A 22,019-nucleotide genomic window follows, 5' to 3' on the forward strand; every position below is an offset into this window, starting at 1 on the left:
ATAGGAATTATATTCACAATGAGAGTGACGCCTTCCAACACAAGATTTGTTGGGAGAAAACATGGGCAACGGTACACATTGTCACATACCGACAACTCTGAATGAACAATGAATCTCAAAAACAATATCACTTCTGAACATTTTTCCATGAGGAAAATAAAACAATAGCACACAACTTTTTAAATCAAATATTTTCTGCATCATTTTTCGATCATGAGAATTTATTTCCTCGAGTCATTAGCTTGTCGGCTGGAATGTCTCATAAAGATGGAAATTCATTCACAAAAGAGAGAAATTATACGTCAATTGGGAAGTTATCTAAGCGAAGCGATCATAATCTCAAGCCGGTAAAGTTGATGCGTATTAACTGATTTGTCTGTGGTGAGCAATAGAAGGAAGAAGACACGTCCTTCGCAAAGAGAACTGGTGCTGTAGTCTTCTTTAATCTTGAAGATCTGTAGAAAGACATGAAGGTGTTTGTAGAGGGATTGACCTCTCAATACACATGAACTATAGCAATTGTTGATGCAGCGCTCCAAACTCTGATTCAAATCCAACTTAAGACTTAGTAATACGGATTTCGATTTACAGTCAGACCACATAGTGTGAAACCCCACAGTTACGCGAGAGAAGCCTTGCTTATGCACCTTTCTTTTTGCATATTTAGGAACCCTGCTCATGTGGGACCCACGACTTCGCGAAAAGGGAGCATACACAGGTCCATCCAACATGGTACATAGTACATGAACCTCTCCTGTCTCAATTATTTCAGCTTGGTTGAAAGTAAACTGCAATATCAGATAAACAAAAGCCCATTCTTAGCTCATGCCACAAAAGCACTCAAGGTGTCTCGTGCAAACCACATCAGATCTCCTATGCATAAAATTAACAAGATTTCACACCACTCGCATCCAAGCACAAATTCCAATCCCATCTTCAGTCCAAACTCTAGGAAAAGAAGCATGATCATTCGATCAGATCGCACTTAGTTGACACAAATGGGTCCATCCACTTTCTGCACGCACGCTCATCTTTATGAAGAAAAATTAAAAGAATACAAGTCCTTCACATCGACTCTGTAGAGTAAAACAAACTGTGCATGAGAAGCAAGAAAAGGCAAACAGTGAGAGGAAGCTTTCAACTCATTTAACTTTAGGTCTCGGGAGCAGGAACCGCAGCTGGAGCTGGATTCTTCAAGAGCGGCTGAAGAGCCTTGACAACTATACTCATGTTTGGACGGAATTCAGCTTCATATTGCACACACAATGCAGCAACAGCTGCCAACTGAATGAACCAAAATAACAAATGATTAAATTGGGAAAAAGAGTATGCGATTGCATGTGAATATATATATATATATATATATATATATGATGCTAATGCTCGTGCAAAAGAGGAATACCTTTGCGACTGCTTTTGGAGGATACTCTCCCTTCAGCTTGGGATCAACACACTGTTTGACTTTGTCCTCGCTCAATCTCGGAGTGGCCTAGCATTTCATTTCATTCCATGAATTTAAGTTAAACTCCGCCCAATGCACATAGACATCCTAGAGAGGAAAAGGAAGTGTTTTCTTTTTTCAGTTTCGGGAAGCAGAGGTAAGGGCTCTCACCCAAGTAACTAGACTCTGCTGTCCACGAGGCATGGTATGATCAACAGGTTTTCTCCCAGTCAAGAGCTCCAAGAGTACGACACCAAAGCTGTAGACATCGCTCTTCTGGGTCAACTGCCCAGTCATTGCATACCTAAAATAAAACATGCAAAGTGGCCAAGTTATATAAGCTGCAGATCTGAAAATGTATCGCGAGCAATTCTCAAGCTGAGGTTGATCTGGTCATTAGTGAATTCAGTATAAACCTCAGCAGCTAGCTAGGAAAAATAACCATGACCCTCTCATAAAATGGAAGAATGACCAAGACCCTAATTGGACTAATTTTCAGACCAACTAAAATCAGAAACAGGCAGGTACCTTGCCTGAAAACCAAAACTACCAGCATAGGCAGACAATTAAGCATTTAAGCCATGGATTTTTTAAGAGAACACTCCTAAAAAGATGAGGATGAATCTTGATATCATTTAGCTGCAAAAACCTCACTATATCAGGTTCATAACTGCTTGTTCCTCCAATTTATTCAATAAAGCCCTCTAAGACAGCCCTTTCCAAATTTTCACCCCGTAAAATTAACATCACCTTGTGTAGAGGTTTTGACAAGCTATCAAAAATTCCAATTCACGAAAAACTTAGAACATGTATTAGTTTCAGGCAATCTCATTATGAAGATCACATCAACATCATGCTTTTCCACCAACAGGTGCAAAACCAAATCAAGCTGAAAACTTGCACCAAAAAATTTCCAGCTTTTATTGTGGATACATAAACAAAAGATACGATCATCCAAACAATATTTATTCTTTCGATGATTGACACAGCGCCACCAAATGTAATTTTATCTTTTGCTAATGCACATAACATTGTGAAAGTGAAATGAACAAAACCTAGAACTAGAAGTGACATGATTGAGAGAGAGAGAAATGCAATGTTCCTGAAGCAACTCGATGAACTAAACAGACTAATTGGACAACCCCACGACCAAAATGATAGAGGGTAATTAGATGTATTACTCTGGAGCATGGTAGCCAAAGGTTCCCAAAACTCTAGTAGAATGAAGACGGGCAGCCATATCAGGAGCCTGATTCGACAAGTTGAAGTCTGCAATTTTCGCTTTGAAATCTTCAAATAGAAGAACATTGCTGGATCTAATGTCTCTGTGAATTATAGAAGGCTGCAACTTCTCATGCAAGTACTCCAAACCACGTGCCGCATCAACAGCGATTCTGACTCGCTGCATCCAGTCAAGTGTAGGACCTGGTTGTGCACCTTGGACTCCCTTTCTGCCTGTACTTGCACCAAAAAAATTAAGAAAAAAGTATGTATACCATGGTTCCTCTTGTGATCAACACAATTAAGTGAAAAAGGGGGAACCCACATAGGCTGAATACCATGTAGTACATCGTGCAGAGATCCCATGGTAGCAAACTCATAAGCAAGTACCCGGAGATTTCCCTCCACACAGTAGCCAAGCAATTCAACAAAATTTTCATGCTTCAATCTTGAAACCACAGAGACCTAAAGAATCAAGATTAACAGAATAGGTAAACTTGCTGACCGGCAAAAATTCAGCATAAAATGCCCTACAAAGGCTGAATATCCAGATACCAAGGCAGGACTCACCTGTGTCAAGAATTCTATGTTCGACTCTTGCTCAGAAGAAACATCAAGCTTTTTGACAGCCACCGCTTTCCCGCTATCTAAGTTCGCATAATATACTCTTCCATAAGATCCTTCACCAATCAATGCCTTTGATCCAAAGTTATCAGTTTTCTCTTTCAATTCATCCAAAGACAAAGAGGGTACTTCGATAGGTGGCGGTGCCTTCTGCACTTCAGGCCTGACAGGGGCTGATGCCTTTGAGCCTTTTGGGAACCCTAGAATGAAAAATTATGAGCGGATGTCATAAGTGAATGAAGCTGTAGAGACTCAGAAAGCAATGAAATTAGACGAAATAGCAACTGAGAGATAGTATCAGATAATTATCAGACTTGACATTGCTTTATTAGAAAAATATAGAATTCCTTGGTCAGTATTCCATTGGTTCAAAAAGTTTTGCAAATGCAAGAGAAAATTTCACCTTCAAAATCATTATAGGTAACGCCACTATTCCTTCATCGACATTCGTAGTATCCTAACATCAGCTAAAAGTTTAAATCACAAGAAGAAGATTTAACGAGCAACATAAAGTACTCTGCTGCAGATATGCTTCAATTCGCATTCATGTCAGCTTCCAGATATTCTTGTGTGAGAAAAGTACCAACAGAGGATCTTGAGTTTGCAAAAATTTCGGAATAGATCTCTCAAAGAAATAAGAGAACATACCATTTCTGTTCTTATCATTGATCCAGCAAAAAACCATGTCTCAATTCACTAAGATTAAAAAAAAAAAAAAACAAGCTAAAAACTTGGCTGATCATCAGATTTTTTCATATGAAAACTTTTATAATCTACAGAGATGCATAGTCACCAAACTCGAATACTCACTACTCACTAAACATGCACACTGAAACAGTAATTTGTGGAACTGAAACCATCACAACTAGCACCTTATGGCAATTCTGAGAAAGCACTTCCAAGGAAAAAAATAGAGAAAGCTTGCAATGCTCAAAGAAAACTGAATTCCCAAGCATTTCAAGGATTTTCATGGCACAGTATGACCCAAAAAGAAGCAAAGCACTAGCACAGATAACTGTTCAGAAAAAGTTTCCAAATCATTCGGTCGCCTACATACATTTCTATCTATACCAATATCTGAGCATAATCTGACCAACGAACATAGCCTAGAGTCACTCTCCCACTCCTTTAGGAAAGCTGCACTTGCATCATCATTTACTTAAACAAACACTTTAAAGAAAATAGATAAGAAACCAAAAAAGTTACGAAGAAGCAATCTGCTTTCTTCGATGAAATGAGTTTAGTGGTGGTACCATCAGCATGGTGCCTAGGGCTCTTGAGGAGCTCATCGTCTTTCGATGGATAAGACTCTTCCACTTGACATGTGCAGCAAAGCCACCTCCTCATCTTATCCCTCTTCCTCAATAAAAGATCGTCTTGTGCCCTCGGTCTGTCCAGTCGCATAAAGTAACTAGGAGGAGTAGCATGTGCCTGCCACAGGGGATGGATCTGTGAATCATCTAAAACAAACACAGAAAAGGAAAACTCTGGACATTCTACCTATCAATAATAATCACTGATCCGAACTATTCACAAGTTATCTTTCACGATACCATAATATGACAACCTCAACTAATTTTCAGGACCATGATCAAACTATAGAGATGACAATTGCGGTAAACTTCACACGTGTACATTTAACTTGGACCAACAACAACCTAAGTTCCATCACTACAGTATTCTTATCTAGGTTCATGATAGAGGGATAAAGAAGCATCATAAAAACACAGAAAAATTGCAAACATGGCATAATCAGCTTTATTAGCAAGCCCCTGAAAAATTAAATAAATCTCGATTCCTAGAGAGAGCTACTCTTGGAGAAAATTAGAAAAAAGAAGTCCAGAAACCAAGGCAGCATCGATTATCCCACCTCAGATTCTAGTGCCAAGTATATGGGTACCGATCTCGGATTTGAGTTGAAAAAGGATAAACCTTTGACATTAAATCCCAAAACCCCCGCACAACGCCACTAACTTAGAAAACAACTTAAAAATTTGTAGAAGTCTCACTATAACCACTGCAATACATTATTCATTCGCGAGGAAAATTAAGAAATTTTTTTGTGTTAAGAATGGAAAAAAAAAAAACCCAGTGACTAATAATGACAATGTTGTAATGCCAAACACTGACTGAATTAGGCTTCATCAATGCATCCGGCTAATGCAATATCAACTACCTGTAACGAACAAAAAACAAGAACACAAGCATATGCATGAATGACCCACACATACGACAAACGAATCACGAAGACTATCAAAAACCATCCATGTTAGACGAAAAACGCATTATTAGAAAGGGAAAAAGAAACATAACGGACGTTGCTACATACCCCTAAGCCACGGCGATGAAGATCGCGTTCCATCAAGCACACAAGAATTGATTAATTTCACAATACAAGCGAAACCCAACAATTAATCCGGTCGATCGAATCACAAGCTCCAAGTACCAATTCGAAAAGAGGGGGCAAAAAGCGATCTTTACGTCAACGACACGGTATCAGAAAGAAATGCAAAAGAAAAGGAAAACCAACACTCTGGCGGAGAAACCCTAAACATACGAGGAAAGGACAAACAAATACCGCGGGAATATCAAAGAGGGACAAGAACGCGTCAAACCATATGGGGGAGAAACGGGAATGACAGCGATGAGAGCTGAATCGGGCAGAGATCAAAATCCGAAATTGAAGGGTTTTGCCCAACACGAAGATCCTATAATTAACCAACAAGAAAACCCGGAAAGGAAAAAAAAAAAAAACAGAGAAAATGGAGAAAAGTAAAACAAGAATACCTGTTTTTCTCTCTCTCTCTCTCTCTCTCTCTCTCTCTCTCTCTCTCTGTCTCACTCTGCGTCTATGGCCGAAAGGTTTTCTTTGATTTGTGGGTATGCTGCGATCGAACGGAAGTGAGAGGAAAGTACAGGTGGGAAGGGAAAAGCACTCTTCTTTCCTCGCTTTGCTTTATCTGGGTGGTGGTGACACAACGGAGGAGCAAACGCGTCGCGCTTGTTCTTTGGTCTTTTATATTTGACTATTTTCTTGGAGGCATCGCTTGAGATTGGGCTTGCAATTTATTATTTATACCTCATTTTGGATGTTTGTTTCAATTGCGTCGTTCCATGCTTTTTCCCTCTTACAAAAACATCAACAGCGGCACGGAAGCGTGGTCGGTGCAGATTCTGTGGTGACGACGTGCAAGGGCCTGGCTCCTTCCTGTTCCTAGGCACCAACCGATATATTGTTGTTTTATTTTTATTTTATTTTTTGGGTTAAGTGTGCTTAATAAAGATGTCCTGATTTCCAAAACCGATCGTACTTAACAGTTAACACACCAGAAATCCGCGTTACAAAACATTTATTACTCAATTGCTTAACAAGTGTTCTTGAGGCACTGTTTGTTTAACAAAATCCTCCTCATTATAATCATATAGACAGCGCAAGTAATTAAGTCAAGCGAACGAAACAAGTTAATATTACATTTTTTACTCAATTTCCATTGACCTGTTTTATCAAATTCTTGTCATTATAATCATATAGACAGCATAGGTAATTAAGTTAAGTGGACGAAACAGTTAATATAATATTTTTTTACTCAATTGCCATTGACCTGTTTTACCACAACTAGCTAATTATTCCAATATGAAGTTCAAGAGATTGGCGCAAAGGGTTGTCAGCCTTGCCGGCCAGCCAGAAGGGCCCATTGGCCCTCGCCATATCCAAGCGAGTGAGCGAGTTTGGCCCTTGCCTTGCCTACCACGAGCGAGCCATAACCGCTTGTCATAGACAAGTGACGGCCGAGTCACCGTCGCCTAACCTCTGGTGTGAGTCTCCTACCCCCGTCAACGACCAAAAAGCTCTACATGGCAATTTTCTTTGGATAATTAGTGGCATGTAGACATAATTGACAAAATTGCTAAGGAAGAAGTTGATAATATATTTGGCAAGAATAGGAGGACTCGATCAAATAAATTAAGAAAGTTAGAGATCTTGATTGTCGGTAGGTTTAAGGATCCATTCGCACATTTGACAAGAGTCACGAGCCTAAAAATATACTTAACCTTCTAGGTTCTTGGAGTAAAACCAATCATTTTTTTATGTTTTTATTTTCAGTCATCCAAAGAATACTTTGAATAGGAGTAACTAACGGAAAATGTGACAAACTTTAAGCATACATCTAATTCCATAAGTGAGAATAACTAGGGGTGATCGGTTTCCGATTTGATCGGGTTCCCTTCAAGAATCGGGAATCGGACCGTGGTCCCGATTCCCATTTTTCGGAACCGGGGACTAGACCGGCCACCCTAGGAACCGGGAACCGGACCGGACCGTCCCGGTCGGTTCCAAGGAATTAATAACACGACAAATTTCTGATTTTAGTTTCTTGGAACCAATAACACGATCAAATTAAAAGCTACATGACTTGATTGCACAATGGTCTAAGTTATAGAAAAAGCACCGTATAATATCATATCGGTGAACCCAAAGCGTAAATTGGAATAATTCGGGTAAGTATTCATCGCATATGGATTTTGATTCTTCAACTCAAGCATTTTTCAAGGAATCCGAAGATAGTGCAAGTCTTATAGCAGGAAGTACATTTATCGGTTCTCTTTGCAAACTTTTGTTGCGGTATGGCCAACTTGGAGAAAGTACTAGTTGGGACAATCGGTGGTATGACATCTGCTAGATCTGCTGGGACTTGCGAGAGATGTGAAGATCGAAGAGGCGGGGTTGCGAAATGCAAAAGAAAGCAAACTCTAAATAATAAACATTACGGTTATTTTATTTTATTTTTTAAAAAATTCGACCGGTCCGGTCCAGACATTCTTGGTTCGAAGCGGTCCAATTTGCTCACCCCTAATAATAACAGATCTCTAGACACATTGAAGTTTGATGAGGCTATTTCAACTTCTTTTTTTGGTTTTTTATTTCAACTTCTTTGTAGAGAACAAATTGAGTGATACACAAAAAATCACTGGAAAATTGCCAAAAACGTCATAAATCTATTGTTTGTGCCAATTCGGTCTTAAACATTTTGTATTTACGCCAATTCAGTTTTTCTAGCCAACTTTGGCTGTCGGCACTAACATTGGCAATTTTAAGAAAATGTAATAATTTCTTGAATTTTTTATAATATTAATATAACTTTTTCTTTTTCCTTTTTTTACCCCTTAGAATTCAAGGCCGGCGAGTGCGTTATGGCCCTCGACTATGGCCGACGAGGGTCGGCCGACGATTGTATACAGTAGATGGTATGCTACCTATCCTATCGGGGTGTGCCTATGGAAATTATTAACAACATTACATAAGATTATTTACTCAAATGCAAGCAGATGACATATTATTTCACGATATGCCAAATACCACATAGTAGCTCACCGATATATAAGGTGAGTTGGCCAGGACTATCTTGACTCACGAGGCATTGTCACCACCAACTCATGGGGAACGAGATCATACACATCCTTTGCCATGCCTCAGTCCATCATCATGGGTGTCCTCTATATTAGTGAGAATAGATACACCATTATACATTCACATGATGATGGCCATTTCTTAATATCATAACATGACTACACGAACCATATCATACCATGACTACAAAAGACATGTCATACCATGGCTATAAGAGCCATATCATCATAGGATTCATGTTATCTCAACCTTGTGGAGAGCCATCATATACAGTAGAACAACTGGCTAACTCCAAAGTTTCATCCACATACTTATACAAGGGAATAGGCCATGGCAAAGGTCTTAGTCATATGGCATCATTAACATACATTTCATACTATTATAATAATCGTCACGTGCATCTCAATAATATGTCATTTCTCATGCAATTAATGATAAACAAATAGTCACATGCATTTCAACACGTATATCCATCATCATTTAATCGGGAGCCATACATAGGTAATCGGTAACTTAAGAACCAATACTTATAAATTGACAACTTCAGAACATGCAACTTTATTCAGAAATGAACATTTCAAACAATTGACGGCGTGCACATCAACAAATTAAAAAAATCAATATCATGAATGTATCGGAAACTCAATAATCATTAATGTGAATATCGACAACTTAATAATCAACAATGTGCGGATCCGCAACTCAATAATTATTAACGTGAACATGGTAGCACTTAGCTAAGGAAATTGTAATTTAGTTGGATTACAAAATATCCTCTTCTAATTTAATTTCAACATTCCCACTTCTTATACTACCAAATCTCATGGGAATCGATTATTCACAATTTCGACATGCAAAAACTCATCGATTCACATCAAACAAACACAAAAACACACAATCATTATAACTTGCTCACACTTAATCATCAAAGTTCAAACTAAAATTAACAACCAACAAACAATTAAGTCAAGAGTATTAAATAGATCATTCTAGCTTAGCACCTAAAGTTTTCACTTACCTAAAGTAACCCGACATGTGTGGAATTTTGGCTTGACTTTTGGAACGGTAGCTTGATAGAAGGTTGGTGGATGAGTGAATAAAGTGAGGTAAGCCTCTTTATATAGTCCTTGTCCTCATGATTGCATCTTGATTTAGCCATCAATGATCCTAAGTTTAGAGTATTAAACGGAGAGCAAAATGTCCTCATGGGATTGGTTCAAGTGGCACCTTTATTAATTGAAAGGTAAATGTTCCAATGAATTAACTTAAATATGCTTCCTAGAGTACACATCTTACATCTAGGATTTAGCTATCATGATGAAGGGATAAGTGACCTTGATAGCCATGATTAGAATACACATCACTAACCCTAAGGGTTAGGCAAATGATGGGGGGAAAGATGGCTTAATTTTATTTGGCCAAGTAAAATGAATGAGTCATGAATAACATTAATGTGTTCCGTTGTCATGGATGATGTAATACATGATGTAATGCATGATATCATCACTAATCTAACTTCAATGTCACTAAGAGCTTTTGGGTTAAAACAATAGGTGGAAAGTGAAGAGAGGTGGCTTCTTCTTGGCCGAGTAAAGAGAACGAGTCAGCAATGCATTAAACGACTAAGGTTAAAATTAATGATGCAATACATGACATCATAGCCGGACTAAACTTGAAGTCCAAGTTAAGGATATGCGGGTATAAAATACTTAGGAAAAATGAAAAAGGTGTGCACAAATCATAATACAAGCAACTGCTCAACTATATTGTTTCGAAAGTAGATATTTTGTTAAGTTACTAAAATATTTAGTAAATCAATATGTAAACAAGGAAACCACTAATCGTTATAAACGTTGATAAGTCCGAAAAATATTTTGAACCCATTCAAATCATTAATGAACAATATCGAAGGTTAGGAAAATCTTGATTCAATAGATTTAGAACTTGAAAACAATTCAATACGCATTTGGAGCATATCGGTCCCCTTATTCAACAAATATGAAGGTAAATCAACTACCGTCACTCTAAACCATAAACCTCTATGTCGTCATCTATCAATATATTCCCAAAACATTGCATTCCAAGCAACGACGATCACAAAAAGTGATCCTAATTACTACTATCGAATGTAGAAAATTCTAGATGTCACAAAAAAAGAAAAAAAAAAGAAAAAAAAAACTTAAAAAAATCATTAAATTATTATTAAATTATCATGCCAACGCTGACGGGTCAAAGTTGGGCGGAGGGATTAAATTGACTCAAATGCAAAATTTTTAGGACTAAATTGACACAACTACAATAAGTTCGGGATTTTTTTAGTAATTTTCCTAAGAAATCATTGTAGCAAGTATATTATCTTGAAAATATTGGCATGGGGATTTGACATATCAATGTTAGAGCCTTTTTGGCTTGACATTCAATATCATTTGAACTAAAATTCTTAAAACCATTAATGATAACGATCTATTATCGATCAATCAATTTTCCATTGATAGATGAAAACAATCCATCATCTCATCAAGAGATATTGATTTCACTTGCATTGACTCTTTCGACATCAACAACTACTCACCCATGGAGAGCTATACGCATAAGTGAAAATTTTGAATTGCTACTAGGGCTGACATAATGGTCTGATTCTCGAGAGCTTCGATCCGGTACCCCTTTTCATAGAATTAGAACTAGTTACGATCGATCCGGTTCCCGATTCCATGGAAGTGAAACGGGTACGGTCGGTCCGATTTTCAATTCTAGGTGGAATCGGACAGAAAAATATATACTTTTTAAATTTCCTAAATGTACTTAAACCTAAACCTAATATGGTTAATATGATTTTTGGATTTAGCGACCACGCGAAGCAATTAATGAGTGGTGGTACGGTGAATGTTGTTAATAAGAAAAATTTAACGACACACTATAAAAAAATACGACCGGTCCAATGATTGACCGCTCGGGCATCGGACCGAACCGATTGGTGCGGTTCTCGATCCTTGAAACTAGGAACTGGTCCTTTCGATTTGGTTTCCGGTTCCAAGGTGTGACGAGACCTATCTGAAAATCGATCATCCCTAATTGTTGCCATTATACGGTTGTCATTGTTCTCGGGGAATGCGTTGATCATCTTCACTCCATTATCTTGAACTTTCCTTGGCATTGGACCTGTTTTATGATGGAAAATGCTAGACAATAGACCTTTCTTTATGAATTATTTGGGAGTATTTGACTAATAATTGGCAACCAATTAGATTCTCACCGATCTTGGCTATTGAATGACTTGCCCCGAGTGAGTTACTATTACAAGGTTATGTAGATCCTAAGCCCCGAGAATGGTAGGGACAAAGCTCTTGAAAGTAGATACTTTAGGTTTGGAATAATGACACAAATGATCATTGAACTTTGGCGTATTGTGTAATGCGCTCCAATAACTTTTAATTTGTCCAATGTAGTCCCTAAACTTTAACCTAATATCCAATGTAGTCCTTGAACTATGTGGTCCCTCAACTTTTGGAACATGTTCAATTTACTCAATGAATTATAGGAAATTGTTCAATATAGTCATTCCATTAATTCAAGTTTAGGGATAATATTGAGCATTTTCTTATAGTTCATAGACTAAGTTGAACATGTTCAAAAAGTTCGGAACCTACACCGAACAAGTTGAAAGTTCGGGAATAACATTGCGCATTGGCTCAAAGTTGAAAGACCATATAACATCCTTCCTCAATATAGAGTTGTAGTGTTCCAGGCTCGCTATCGATCTAAGTAACACGCTATGCTTTAATTTGATATTACATATAATATATTTGGTGCATGCGGAAGACTAAAAGAAAAACAGCCCATCATACCAGTGCATACGTAACACGATAAGCAAACAATTACGTGGTATGGCCTCGTAGGGTTTCACTAGCTCGTCACACGCATACAGTAAGATTATTAAGCAAATTGACAAAATACTTACTTTATATATAGATAAGTAGTTCTTTCATTTTCCAATTCAAATGTAAATCACATCAACTGGGAGAGAATATAAAAAAGAAACTAGTGTCATGATCCATCATCGGCGTACTCCATCAACGCCATCATATACCACCACACAACCATCGTCAAAAAATAGCTGCCGTGGAACTCCACTCCTCCAAAAGCCAATATGTACATCCTCCCATGTCTACCACCCATCATACTACATGCTAATACCACCGTTGCTACTATCATCACTATTGTCACTTGCAAGAGTAGGTGTTAATGGTCCCAACCACCGACTTAGGCCCCCGTACATAGATGTCGCTGAAATAAAGCTCAACACACTCAACCGGAAGTCCTACATTGACTATCACCGTGGCACGTAATCTCCATGAACGCTAAACGGGGGATGAGACTTGGTGCGCCCCTCCCAAATACACGTAGTGTGCATTGGCGCTCCAAAATGGTGGGTAGACTTGAGAGAAGAAGAAGGAAACGACATATCTACCTAGCTGAAAAGATGTCAACCAACGGGGGTGAGCTAAAGCTTAGCAAATTAGACATATAATCAAATGACTAAATTGTCTAACTCATCGACCAATTGGGCAAAATTGACCAGACAGGCCAAACAACATTAGTTATTCACCATATGCTAAGGCCGAGCGCCCATTCACCCTATTTTCCTTAAATCCACATTCAATTAATATCAAGACAAGCTGTTCGCACTAAATTTCAGACTGTCCGAGGTCACAATAACGTGATACAATAGGTATAATTAACATACAATACGTAATTGGTCAATTATCCCATCACCATATTTACGGCCGAAACACCACGCATGGTGTGACTTCAATTTACTTTACTTTAATGACGAACTTAATGACCATCTCACGTATTCAAGCTACTCCTAACCTAGAGTTGCTCACTTAAGTGTTAAATCAAACATTGCAAGCCAATTTTTCCTCCCCGATCACACCCTATAGCTCTTGGTCACATCACACTATATCCCAAACTTCAATTCACCTCAATTCAATGAAAATTCGGATGATCAATCTTTGAACCCTAGTCACCTAGAGTCTCACCGGTGTAATCCAACAACTAGCTCGGGCATGCAAGCTCATTTTCCTAGCCATGCAAGACAATTTCTCTCTCGGCATGCCCATTCTCATGGTTGATGATTCACGCCACAATTATCGGTTATCGGAACAATCTAGTAGTAAGGTTTAGATGACTACTTGCCCTGGGGTTGAGCTTGAAGAAGACGAAGCTCAAATTGCACTAAACAAACCGCAGGTCTCCTCCTTTGCTTCTCGGTGCTGCGAGGTTCACCGGGAGACAGCAGGCGAGAGACCGACCAGTGGCGTCGTCGGGGCCGGGGCTCGAGGCTAGGGAAGTTCGGGGACCATCTTTATCGAGTTGTGGTGTAGCCAGTGCAAGTTGAAAGTGAGAGAGGGTCTCGAGCCAGAGGAGAGCTCGTGGGTGGAAGAGAGAACCGAGCAGAGGAGAGAGGGAAAATGAGAAGAGAGAGAATGAGTGAGGTTTATCTAGTGGGGCTAGGCTAGGTTGGTCGATGGGGTTCCATGGGCAAGCTTCGCGCTCCAATTTTGCTTCGGACCACTTTAACTTACAACAATGCCGTTATCCGTCCACAAATGGTCTGTCCATTTCTAATTTCATCGGGCCCGTCGCTAATTCAAGGCCAATGGTCCACCGTCCAAGTAATTACGTCCCCCAAAATCACAATCTCTGATAATTCCAAGCTCGACATTGACCAATTTGCTTGTAATTCATACCGGTTGAAATTCGGGTTGTTACAAACCACATTGGATAAATTAAATGTTCGGGAATCACATTACACATTAGCCAAAATTCAAGAACTATTTGTGTCATTTTTTCCTTTAGGTTTTGCAAGAAAAGGATTTTCCTTGATACCCAACAAGCGAGCATACCGACGATCGGTGTGCTCGTCAGAAATTGATCAAATGTCTAAGACCACTCTCCGACTCAATGGGCTGGGATTATTATGTGGTCCCATGGCCCTCTATGTACTCACTCTCATCTTGTTTCGATTTGAAACGAATGCTTTTTACCTCGCTTTGCATTAGATTTGTTGAAATGGGTCTTAAATCCATTTATTAACTTAGAATTATTTAAACGAGTCATAAATGGATTACCTTAAATTTGATTAATGTATTTAAATGGTTTCTTGAATGAAAAGCCTAAAATTCTAAATGAATTCGAAGAGTTATTATTATTATTTTTTGCTGCCCTTTTAAGCTTGGCGCATGTAAGAACAAGAAACAATCTTTCTGATCTCAAAGATGTTAATCTTGCGAGTGTCTACAGGTTTATGTTGTGAATAGATTGAATTTCAGTGATGGGTACTCTGAACCGCAACTTGATTGGGAAAAAGATGAGACTGAGGGATGAATTGGTACAGCAACTTGAAGTCACCTTGGTGATCGTTTTGCGAAGTCCTAATAATTGAAAAAACACCAGCAAACTAATGTAAATGATAATAACATTTGATCAAATATAATGACATTTTTAGGTTATAGATTTTTTTATTGGATTACGTATTAACAAAAAAGGTTAACGCCACGAAAAATCGTAAATTGATACACTCGTGATAAATTTATCTTAATTTTTTTACCATTAAATATCCCAAATTAGTACACATGTGATAAATTTATCCCAAACTATTTTTTTGACTACTAAAAATCCTAAATTGGTACATCTGTGACAAATTTACGCTCCGTTGGATTAATACCACGAAAAAGCACAAATCCATACATTTGTGATAAATAGACGGTAAAAACCCCAAACTAATATGTCCGTCAATTGTCACGTATCATCCGACTTAGACAGTTAAACCGATGAGGTCCTAAGTTCGAATCTCTCCGGTCACGTCTTGAAGGACTTAATCGGTGGCGGTGGCGCTCATACCCCCACCACCCCGTGGAATAGTTCATTGCATGTGGGAAACCTTAGTTACAAATAAATTTGTTATAGTCATATTAATTTGGGATAAATTTATTATAAGTATATCATTTTGAAGGTTTTTTTTGTGATCAAAAGAATAATTTAAATTAATTTGTTATTGACGTGCTAATTTGAGATTTTTCGCAGCATTAATTCAAAAAAATAATATTTGAGAAAATAAAATTGTACTACCCACTGCCTCCCTCTGTCCGAGAGTCTCTCTCCTCCTCTCCCTCGGTCGCACATCACAGTCGCACTCCAAGCCGAAGCAACCCTCGCCGCCGTCCCTGAATTTCGCTCGCGCCCGCGGCAACCCAGCGCCGCCTCTCTCCCTCTTTTGCGGCTCGCCGACTCCGATTCTTCGCCAATCTTTGCCGTCGCCCCGCCTAGCTCGCCGATTCGCCGTTCGAAGCCGAGGCGAGTACGATGATGTCTATTGACTTTGTCGATGTTGCCTGTCCCGTACAATCTAGAACCAATGACACTTGCCTTATGTTTGATGTCTTCAGGACACAGTTGTTTCATCTGGTGAAATAAGAAGCTTAAGAGGGATGGCTTGGCGGACACAGTTACGAACCTTAATGTGCCATGTCGGGGAAAGACTGGAGATTAATGGCCATGCAGCTACCGGCTTCTCTTGTTCCCGTCTGCTGTCTTCTTCTGCACCTGGTTAGTCCATGTTCAATCTCTCTCTGCTTGAATCACGCCGCTAAAACCTTCGTGAGAACCGTGGAAAGATCCTGTAATTTTCGGGTATCTTGCTGTCTAGGAAGTCGGACACAAAAGTTTGATAACTTGGAGTTTTTGGCAGGTGGCGCCTCCAATTTACAGAGACTCTGGGAATCTCCTTCTGCAAACATCCTAAGACCGCTATACCAATATCTTCAACAGGCGGTAATACTGATTTTCTTCCATTATCTGACGTTTTTGGTCATCAGTTAGACATTCTGCTGCCTGGTTTCGTAAAGCCGAAGGTAGGGACTGCAACGGGATCATTCTGGGTTGACATTGTTTCAGCCGGCCTGCTCTTGCGTTATGATTAGTTGTCATGCCTTCAATGGCTGTAAGATCCGTGACCGGTTATCAACACCAGCTTCGCCTGGCTTCAGTGACTAGCGATGCGACTTGGACTGTCCTCTGGCCTTGCTTTAAAATGTCTATGTGAGTCATGTGTAGCTGATAGATAGATTACAGGTGAGAGGAATATGTCTTGTGCATGCCATTTTAAATTATTCAAGCCAGTGCTTTTGTGCGTGCACGCCTCCAGGATTCGCTGTTGCAAAATTAGGAACGGTTAATAAATGGTCAAAACTTACATTGTTTTTTAAGTTTAGTTATAGAAGGAATCGAAAGGAAATTAGAGAAGGGAGCCCAGAGCAAGAAGAAAGAGGATATCATGACTTTCCCTGATTTTTGTTTGCTCATATTTGTTGGGTTAAAAGCTGTGGAGGGGAATGAAGTAAGTTTTAGTCTGAAGTGTCATTTGTCATATTTGCGGTGAGAAGCACAAGTAAAACTGAAACGTGACTAGTCTTATTGGCAGTGAGAAATAAAACGCTACTTCAGGTATTACATGTTTCAACTTGCGAGCCTTTTGGATTTCCATCCGCTTCAATTAATTCTTCATGAGAGATTAGGCCAAAGGCATATACTTTTTTCTTATTTCTCCTTTTCCCTTGTTAGCTTTCTTTCACTTCTTCCCAGACAATGGAAATGTTTCCTTATGTTTATTTTTCCTCTCACTTCACCTTCTCCCCAACCAAAGTAAGCATGAAAAACCAAGGTGATTACGCTGATGAGTTTGGTTCAAGTGGTTGGAAAGTTTGATTTGGAGCTTAAGCTTGTCACTTGGAACAATTATACTGTATTCCATGTGTTGGTGTATTTGAGGATTAGCAATAAGTTTGCACATCTTATGGGATAACCTACAATATAGCAATTTGACACACTTGCTAGTTGCATTTCTGAAAGGTATAACTAAGCTGAACTGAATTAAGATCTAAAACTTTCAGACCTAATCGGTTGGGTTTTCTCTGTTCTACCAGGTTGAACAAGTACCCTTCCATTTTGCTGGGCATACGTCATTCTCACTATTATCGCTATTTCAACTACTGGAAGAATTACTTTGAAGATATTCCTTTTTTTGTAGAGCACGGGGAATACTCTTTTTTTATTTTTCATTTTTTGGCACAGATATGGATGTACTGATATAACTCCTGCATCTTTTTATGGAAGTACACTGGCATTTGAGTAAAGCAGCGGAGATATTTATTGTGACAAAATGATATAGGTCTTTTTTTTTTTTTGGCTATCGACATTGATATTAAAGTCAAGGTTAAGTCTACTTTTTGTTTTTGAAGTATCGTTTGTTCGATTTGGTCATCTTGACTTTGTATTTCATGGAATCAAGCCCCGCCACTTGTAGAAGCAAAGGTCCTTCCTTCACTGACATTGTCAATGTGTTGACATACATGCTGACATACTTTATTGAAGTACAAAATAGTTGAAGTTAATCAGTAAGAAATTATAAGAACGTAACTTTAAGAAGAAACAAAAAAGGAAAGAGAAAAAATAAGTTTGTGAAAAGGGAAGAAATTATTTAAGCAACATGTAAGTAGTTGATATCTACCGTGTAATTTAAAATTGGGAGTAGAGGGTACATTCCTGTGTGTAAGGTTGTTTGGTCACTGGTGGTGAGCATTCTGATGTTGGTGGCTATGCTTGACTTTGTTATTGGTTGGTGGTACGAAGTATAAGCTGTCACGTACAGCCAGCTTGATACATAGCTTTTCTTTTCTGAAACATTGTAATTTGACAATGTTAATCAGGTCATCTCTTTTCTGTTTCAGGGGATTTCTAGTTCAAGAAAGCTCCTGGCTGATTCATCTGACACAGCTCCTATTTCTTCTCCATTAACTCCTATGTTGCCACTAAGCAGTGGAACAGGTGAAAGTCAGAAAGTGGTTTCTAAGCCTTCAAAAGTTCAAGCAGTATTGAAAGGCATAAAGCAGGTAAAGTTGCAAGATTGTGCTCATTTTTATCTATTATGTAGGGTTTCAGATTCTGCCTATGTTTGATCGAAAGCTTTTCTAGCCCAGTCATCCAATAAGATTGACTGAGATCACGTGAATGTGAAAATCCATATGGTGATCTTGAGTTGTGGTTCTATGGTTCTCTTTGTAGAGTACGAGGACTACTAAGACTGGTTTAAAAATTTGATGCACTAAGTTAAATAGTAGATTCTTATTAGTTTTCGTTAAGTATGACCAGTTGTTAAATGTCCATTGGTAGTCCGATAGATTGTTCAGCATTACTCAAATGCTTTTAGAAGGCAAATTGATAAGTTTTTTATGAGAAATCCGAGTACCCATTTTTAGCATCTCATGAGGCTACATAACAGATGATATTGTTTATGTACTTTCATATATCTTTTCCTTGAAATAATTTGTGTAAGAAAAAAGGACTTGTGCCAATGACTTGTTTGCTGCTTAACTTTGGCTCTGCAAACACAGGATCTGTAGAGTGCTTCTTTTCTCCGGATAATCTGTGGTGCTGTGATAGGCCATCGGTGTTGCATTTCTCAGTACCCTTAGTAATACTCATAGTTTTATTTTCTTATCTCTTGAAAGTATATGTTGTGGGTTGATTTATTGATGAAAGCTCTTCCACTATGATTTTATAATGCGACAGTACGTCTCACTGCTATTTGGGGCCTTTTTCGTTTATTGTTCCCTTGAATCAGATGCTCATGCTTACACTGTAATTTTAGCTTCTCTTCTGGTTTTAGAGTCCTAAGAAGGTCAATTTGGTCGCTGCTTTGGTTCGTGGAATGCGTGTTGAAGATGCATTGTTGCAATTGCAAGTGACCGTAAAAAGAGCTGCAAAAACCGTCTACCAGGTGATACAGACTCGAGATGATGCGACTTTTCATATTGAAAAATTTGAGAATTATTCTTGCCTTGCCATTTGTGGAACTACTTTGCATCTTTTACTTTTAAAGTCATTGCACTGCACCCTCAGGTTTGTTATTCGCCTATTGGACATGTTACCAAATCATCCCGCCCCCCTCCCTCCTGAAAACACCTCCCTTGCTCAAAATAAATGAAAAAGCCCTAACTCTAGCAAAGCTTCTGCCGGTACCTGGTTTGTTTCTCTTCCTCCAATGTTGGTACCACGACTTCGCTCTCGCTCTCTCTCTCTCTCTCTCTCTCTCTATATATATATATATATATATCTATTTCTGTGGATTTGAAGCTGTCCGATAGTGACAATCTTGTCCACCACGAGCTCGTGTCACAACGCTTTCTAAGCGATGTGCAGTGGAGGGGGTGGGGAGGGGGGAGAGAGTGGATGCTAATTGTGGCCAGGCATGGCAACAGCAGTAGAAAGATTAAAGTTTTGGTGATTTGAGAATTAATTTGTTTTTATTTTTATTTTTTTCTATTATAAAGGGTAAATTTGGTCTTTTTTGTCTATGAAGTTTTGTCCTAAATGCTAAGTGGGTTTCTAGAGATAGGCGAAACTGAGTGATATTTGTAGAAAAAGAGAGGATGGTTTTTGGCACTTAATTTTCCTTTTATTACTTGTTATTTTTAAGACTATCGCTTTTCATTTGCTTGTGCATTAATCATGTTATAGTGAATTTTTCAGGTTATTCACTCTGCTAGAGCAAATGCCTCGCACAACCATGGATTAGATCCCGAAAAACTTCTTGTTGGTAAATTATCGAATAGGAAATGCTTCAATTTGTTTAATGCTGACTCAGATTAGTTTTTGACTTCCCTTTTTGTCGAATACAGCCGAGGCATTTGTAGGAAAGGGATTTTACCAGAAGAGAATTAGCTACCATTCAAAAGGAAGATGTGGAATCAAAGTGAGACCTGAGTGCCGCCTGACAGTAGTAGTGAGGGAGGTAACTGCCGAAGAAGAGGCTGAGATAGCAAAGCTGAGAGTAAGCAATTTCCGCAAGCTTACAAAGCGGGAAAGTCGGCTTGTTCCCCATAAGCTCATTGAGTCCACTCCAATCTGGAACCGTAAAGGCAAAGCTGGCAAGAATGAGTCGAGTGCGATGGCTGCATGATCCATTTTATCCTGGATCACTGCACTTGTATGGTTTACTTCTGATGAAGTTTTGAAACGCCCCTTTGTTTAGAATGTAGCCAGGTGCGAGCGAGGAGAACCTAGCAATAGTCCCCAGTACATTTAGAGGTAATTCTGAATGAAGGTAAATTAATTAGTGACGTTAATTACCGTTGGAGGAAGGTAGGTTTTGTTGAACGTAAACACCAAATCTTCGAGCTCACTTTTGATGGACTTTAAAACATAAAACGGAGTCGAAGAGTGATGGCCTGCTGAAAGTCATTAGCAGGATTTTTTTTTTTGTTGAATTTGTTGCTATGAGCTAAGGGGAAACATCTTCGGTTCATTCTGCTTGATCTAGAGTTAACAATTGGCTGCGGGCTTGCATGACCCGGAACTTGCCTTCTTTCTGAGTCTTCATGCTAATATCATTCCTTATTCAATTGCTTGGGAGAAATTCAAGGTTTTCTGCATCTGCTGATAAATCTGTGCAAAATATAGGGGCCAGCGAGAGCTAAAAATCATGTCTTCCGCAATGTCTCTGGGCGTATGAGCGAATATGTTGCCTATTTCAAAGGTTATGGGCGTCTCCACTTTAACTAGCATCATGGTTTAAGGTGGTCTTAACGCATTCACAGGTCCTTTGAAACACTAGATTGCCGTGGTTCTGCCATGAGTACCTCCGAAAAATTATCTAAACATGAGCGGAACGGAACAAGACCTTTCACCATGTGTGGTCAACCTTATCTCAGCCCCAAAGTTCCAATTTGAAAGGGTCCTTGAAATAATTTTTTTTTTAATTTCATAACATCTATGTCGGTTTTTCTATTTGAATGAGTTCAAATTTTAAAAAAAAAAATCGCTTTATAGATGGACTGCTACTCTTATTGATATTGATAAGTGCAGGCTGCGAAGCCGCTAAAGCCCTTCACACATTGAGTGTGGTGCTAAATGAGGTAGACCCCTAACCAAGTCTTCTTACAATCATGATCCTTGCGGATCGGATCATCCATATAATATATAAAAAAAAAATTCATACATTTTATATCTTTCCTTTCGAATGAGATCTCAATTCCAACGTTTCCTCGGATTGGCTTTGGGCCTTTCCTAGCTGTGGTAGCCCTTGGACGCTGTGCAACAACTTTTCCAATTAGCTAGACATCTCTTTGTTCGGGTCATGCACACCACAAGTAGAAAAAAATAGATCTCTTATTCGCCTTCCAATGGGGGAACTCTCTCGGGTCCTATTTTTTTGGAATCTCTTTGGATCATCGGGTAAAGCAGCTGGTCCAGCATTAACAT

At 38.9% G+C, this 22,019-nt stretch overlaps 2 protein-coding genes across 9 annotated transcripts; one reads left to right on the forward strand and one right to left on the reverse strand.

The window, feature by feature from the left end:
- Positions 1 to 796: 796 nt before the first annotated feature.
- LOC115745284 (PTI1-like tyrosine-protein kinase 3) lies at positions 797 to 6,286 on the reverse strand. 6 transcript variants are annotated; one of them, XM_048284329.1, is made up of 8 exons: positions 6,097 to 6,286; positions 4,540 to 4,720; positions 3,233 to 3,486; positions 3,001 to 3,127; positions 2,623 to 2,896; positions 1,613 to 1,745; positions 1,403 to 1,489; positions 797 to 1,284 (listed from the first exon to the last, which is right to left on the reverse strand). In XM_048284329.1, the coding sequence occupies exons 2-8, from the start codon at positions 4,688 to 4,690 to the stop codon at positions 1,153 to 1,155; spliced, it is 1,158 nt and encodes a 385-aa protein (XP_048140286.1). In that variant the 5' UTR covers positions 4,691 to 4,720; positions 6,097 to 6,286; the 3' UTR covers positions 797 to 1,152. The 6 variants fall into 6 exon arrangements, with proteins under 6 accessions (XP_048140286.1, XP_030536608.1, XP_030536607.1 ...); XM_030680748.2 differs by having other exon boundaries at positions 6,093 to 6,286; XM_030680747.2 differs by having other exon boundaries at positions 4,540 to 4,717; positions 6,074 to 6,286.
- A 9,549-nt stretch (positions 6,287 to 15,835) lies between these two features.
- Positions 15,836 to 21,202, forward strand: LOC115745311 (50S ribosomal protein L22-like). 3 transcript variants are annotated; one of them, XM_030680796.2, is made up of 8 exons: positions 15,836 to 15,852; positions 15,885 to 16,059; positions 16,148 to 16,307; positions 16,450 to 16,532; positions 18,488 to 18,649; positions 19,426 to 19,536; positions 20,289 to 20,355; positions 20,438 to 21,202. In XM_030680796.2, the coding sequence occupies exons 3-8, from the start codon at positions 16,190 to 16,192 to the stop codon at positions 20,716 to 20,718; spliced, it is 822 nt and encodes a 273-aa protein (XP_030536656.1). In that variant the 5' UTR covers positions 15,836 to 15,852; positions 15,885 to 16,059; positions 16,148 to 16,189; the 3' UTR covers positions 20,719 to 21,202. The 3 variants fall into 3 exon arrangements, with proteins under 3 accessions (XP_030536656.1, XP_030536654.1, XP_048140366.1); XM_030680794.2 differs by lacking the exon at positions 15,836 to 15,852 and having other exon boundaries at positions 15,885 to 16,055; XM_048284409.1 differs by lacking the exon at positions 15,836 to 15,852 and having other exon boundaries at positions 15,885 to 16,035; positions 16,146 to 16,307.
- The last annotated feature ends 817 nt before the right edge of the window (positions 21,203 to 22,019 follow it).

This window comes from Rhodamnia argentea, chromosome 1, assembly GCF_020921035.1.
Source record: "Rhodamnia argentea isolate NSW1041297 chromosome 1, ASM2092103v1, whole genome shotgun sequence".
Lineage (NCBI taxonomy): Eukaryota > Viridiplantae > Streptophyta > Magnoliopsida > Myrtales > Myrtaceae > Rhodamnia > Rhodamnia argentea.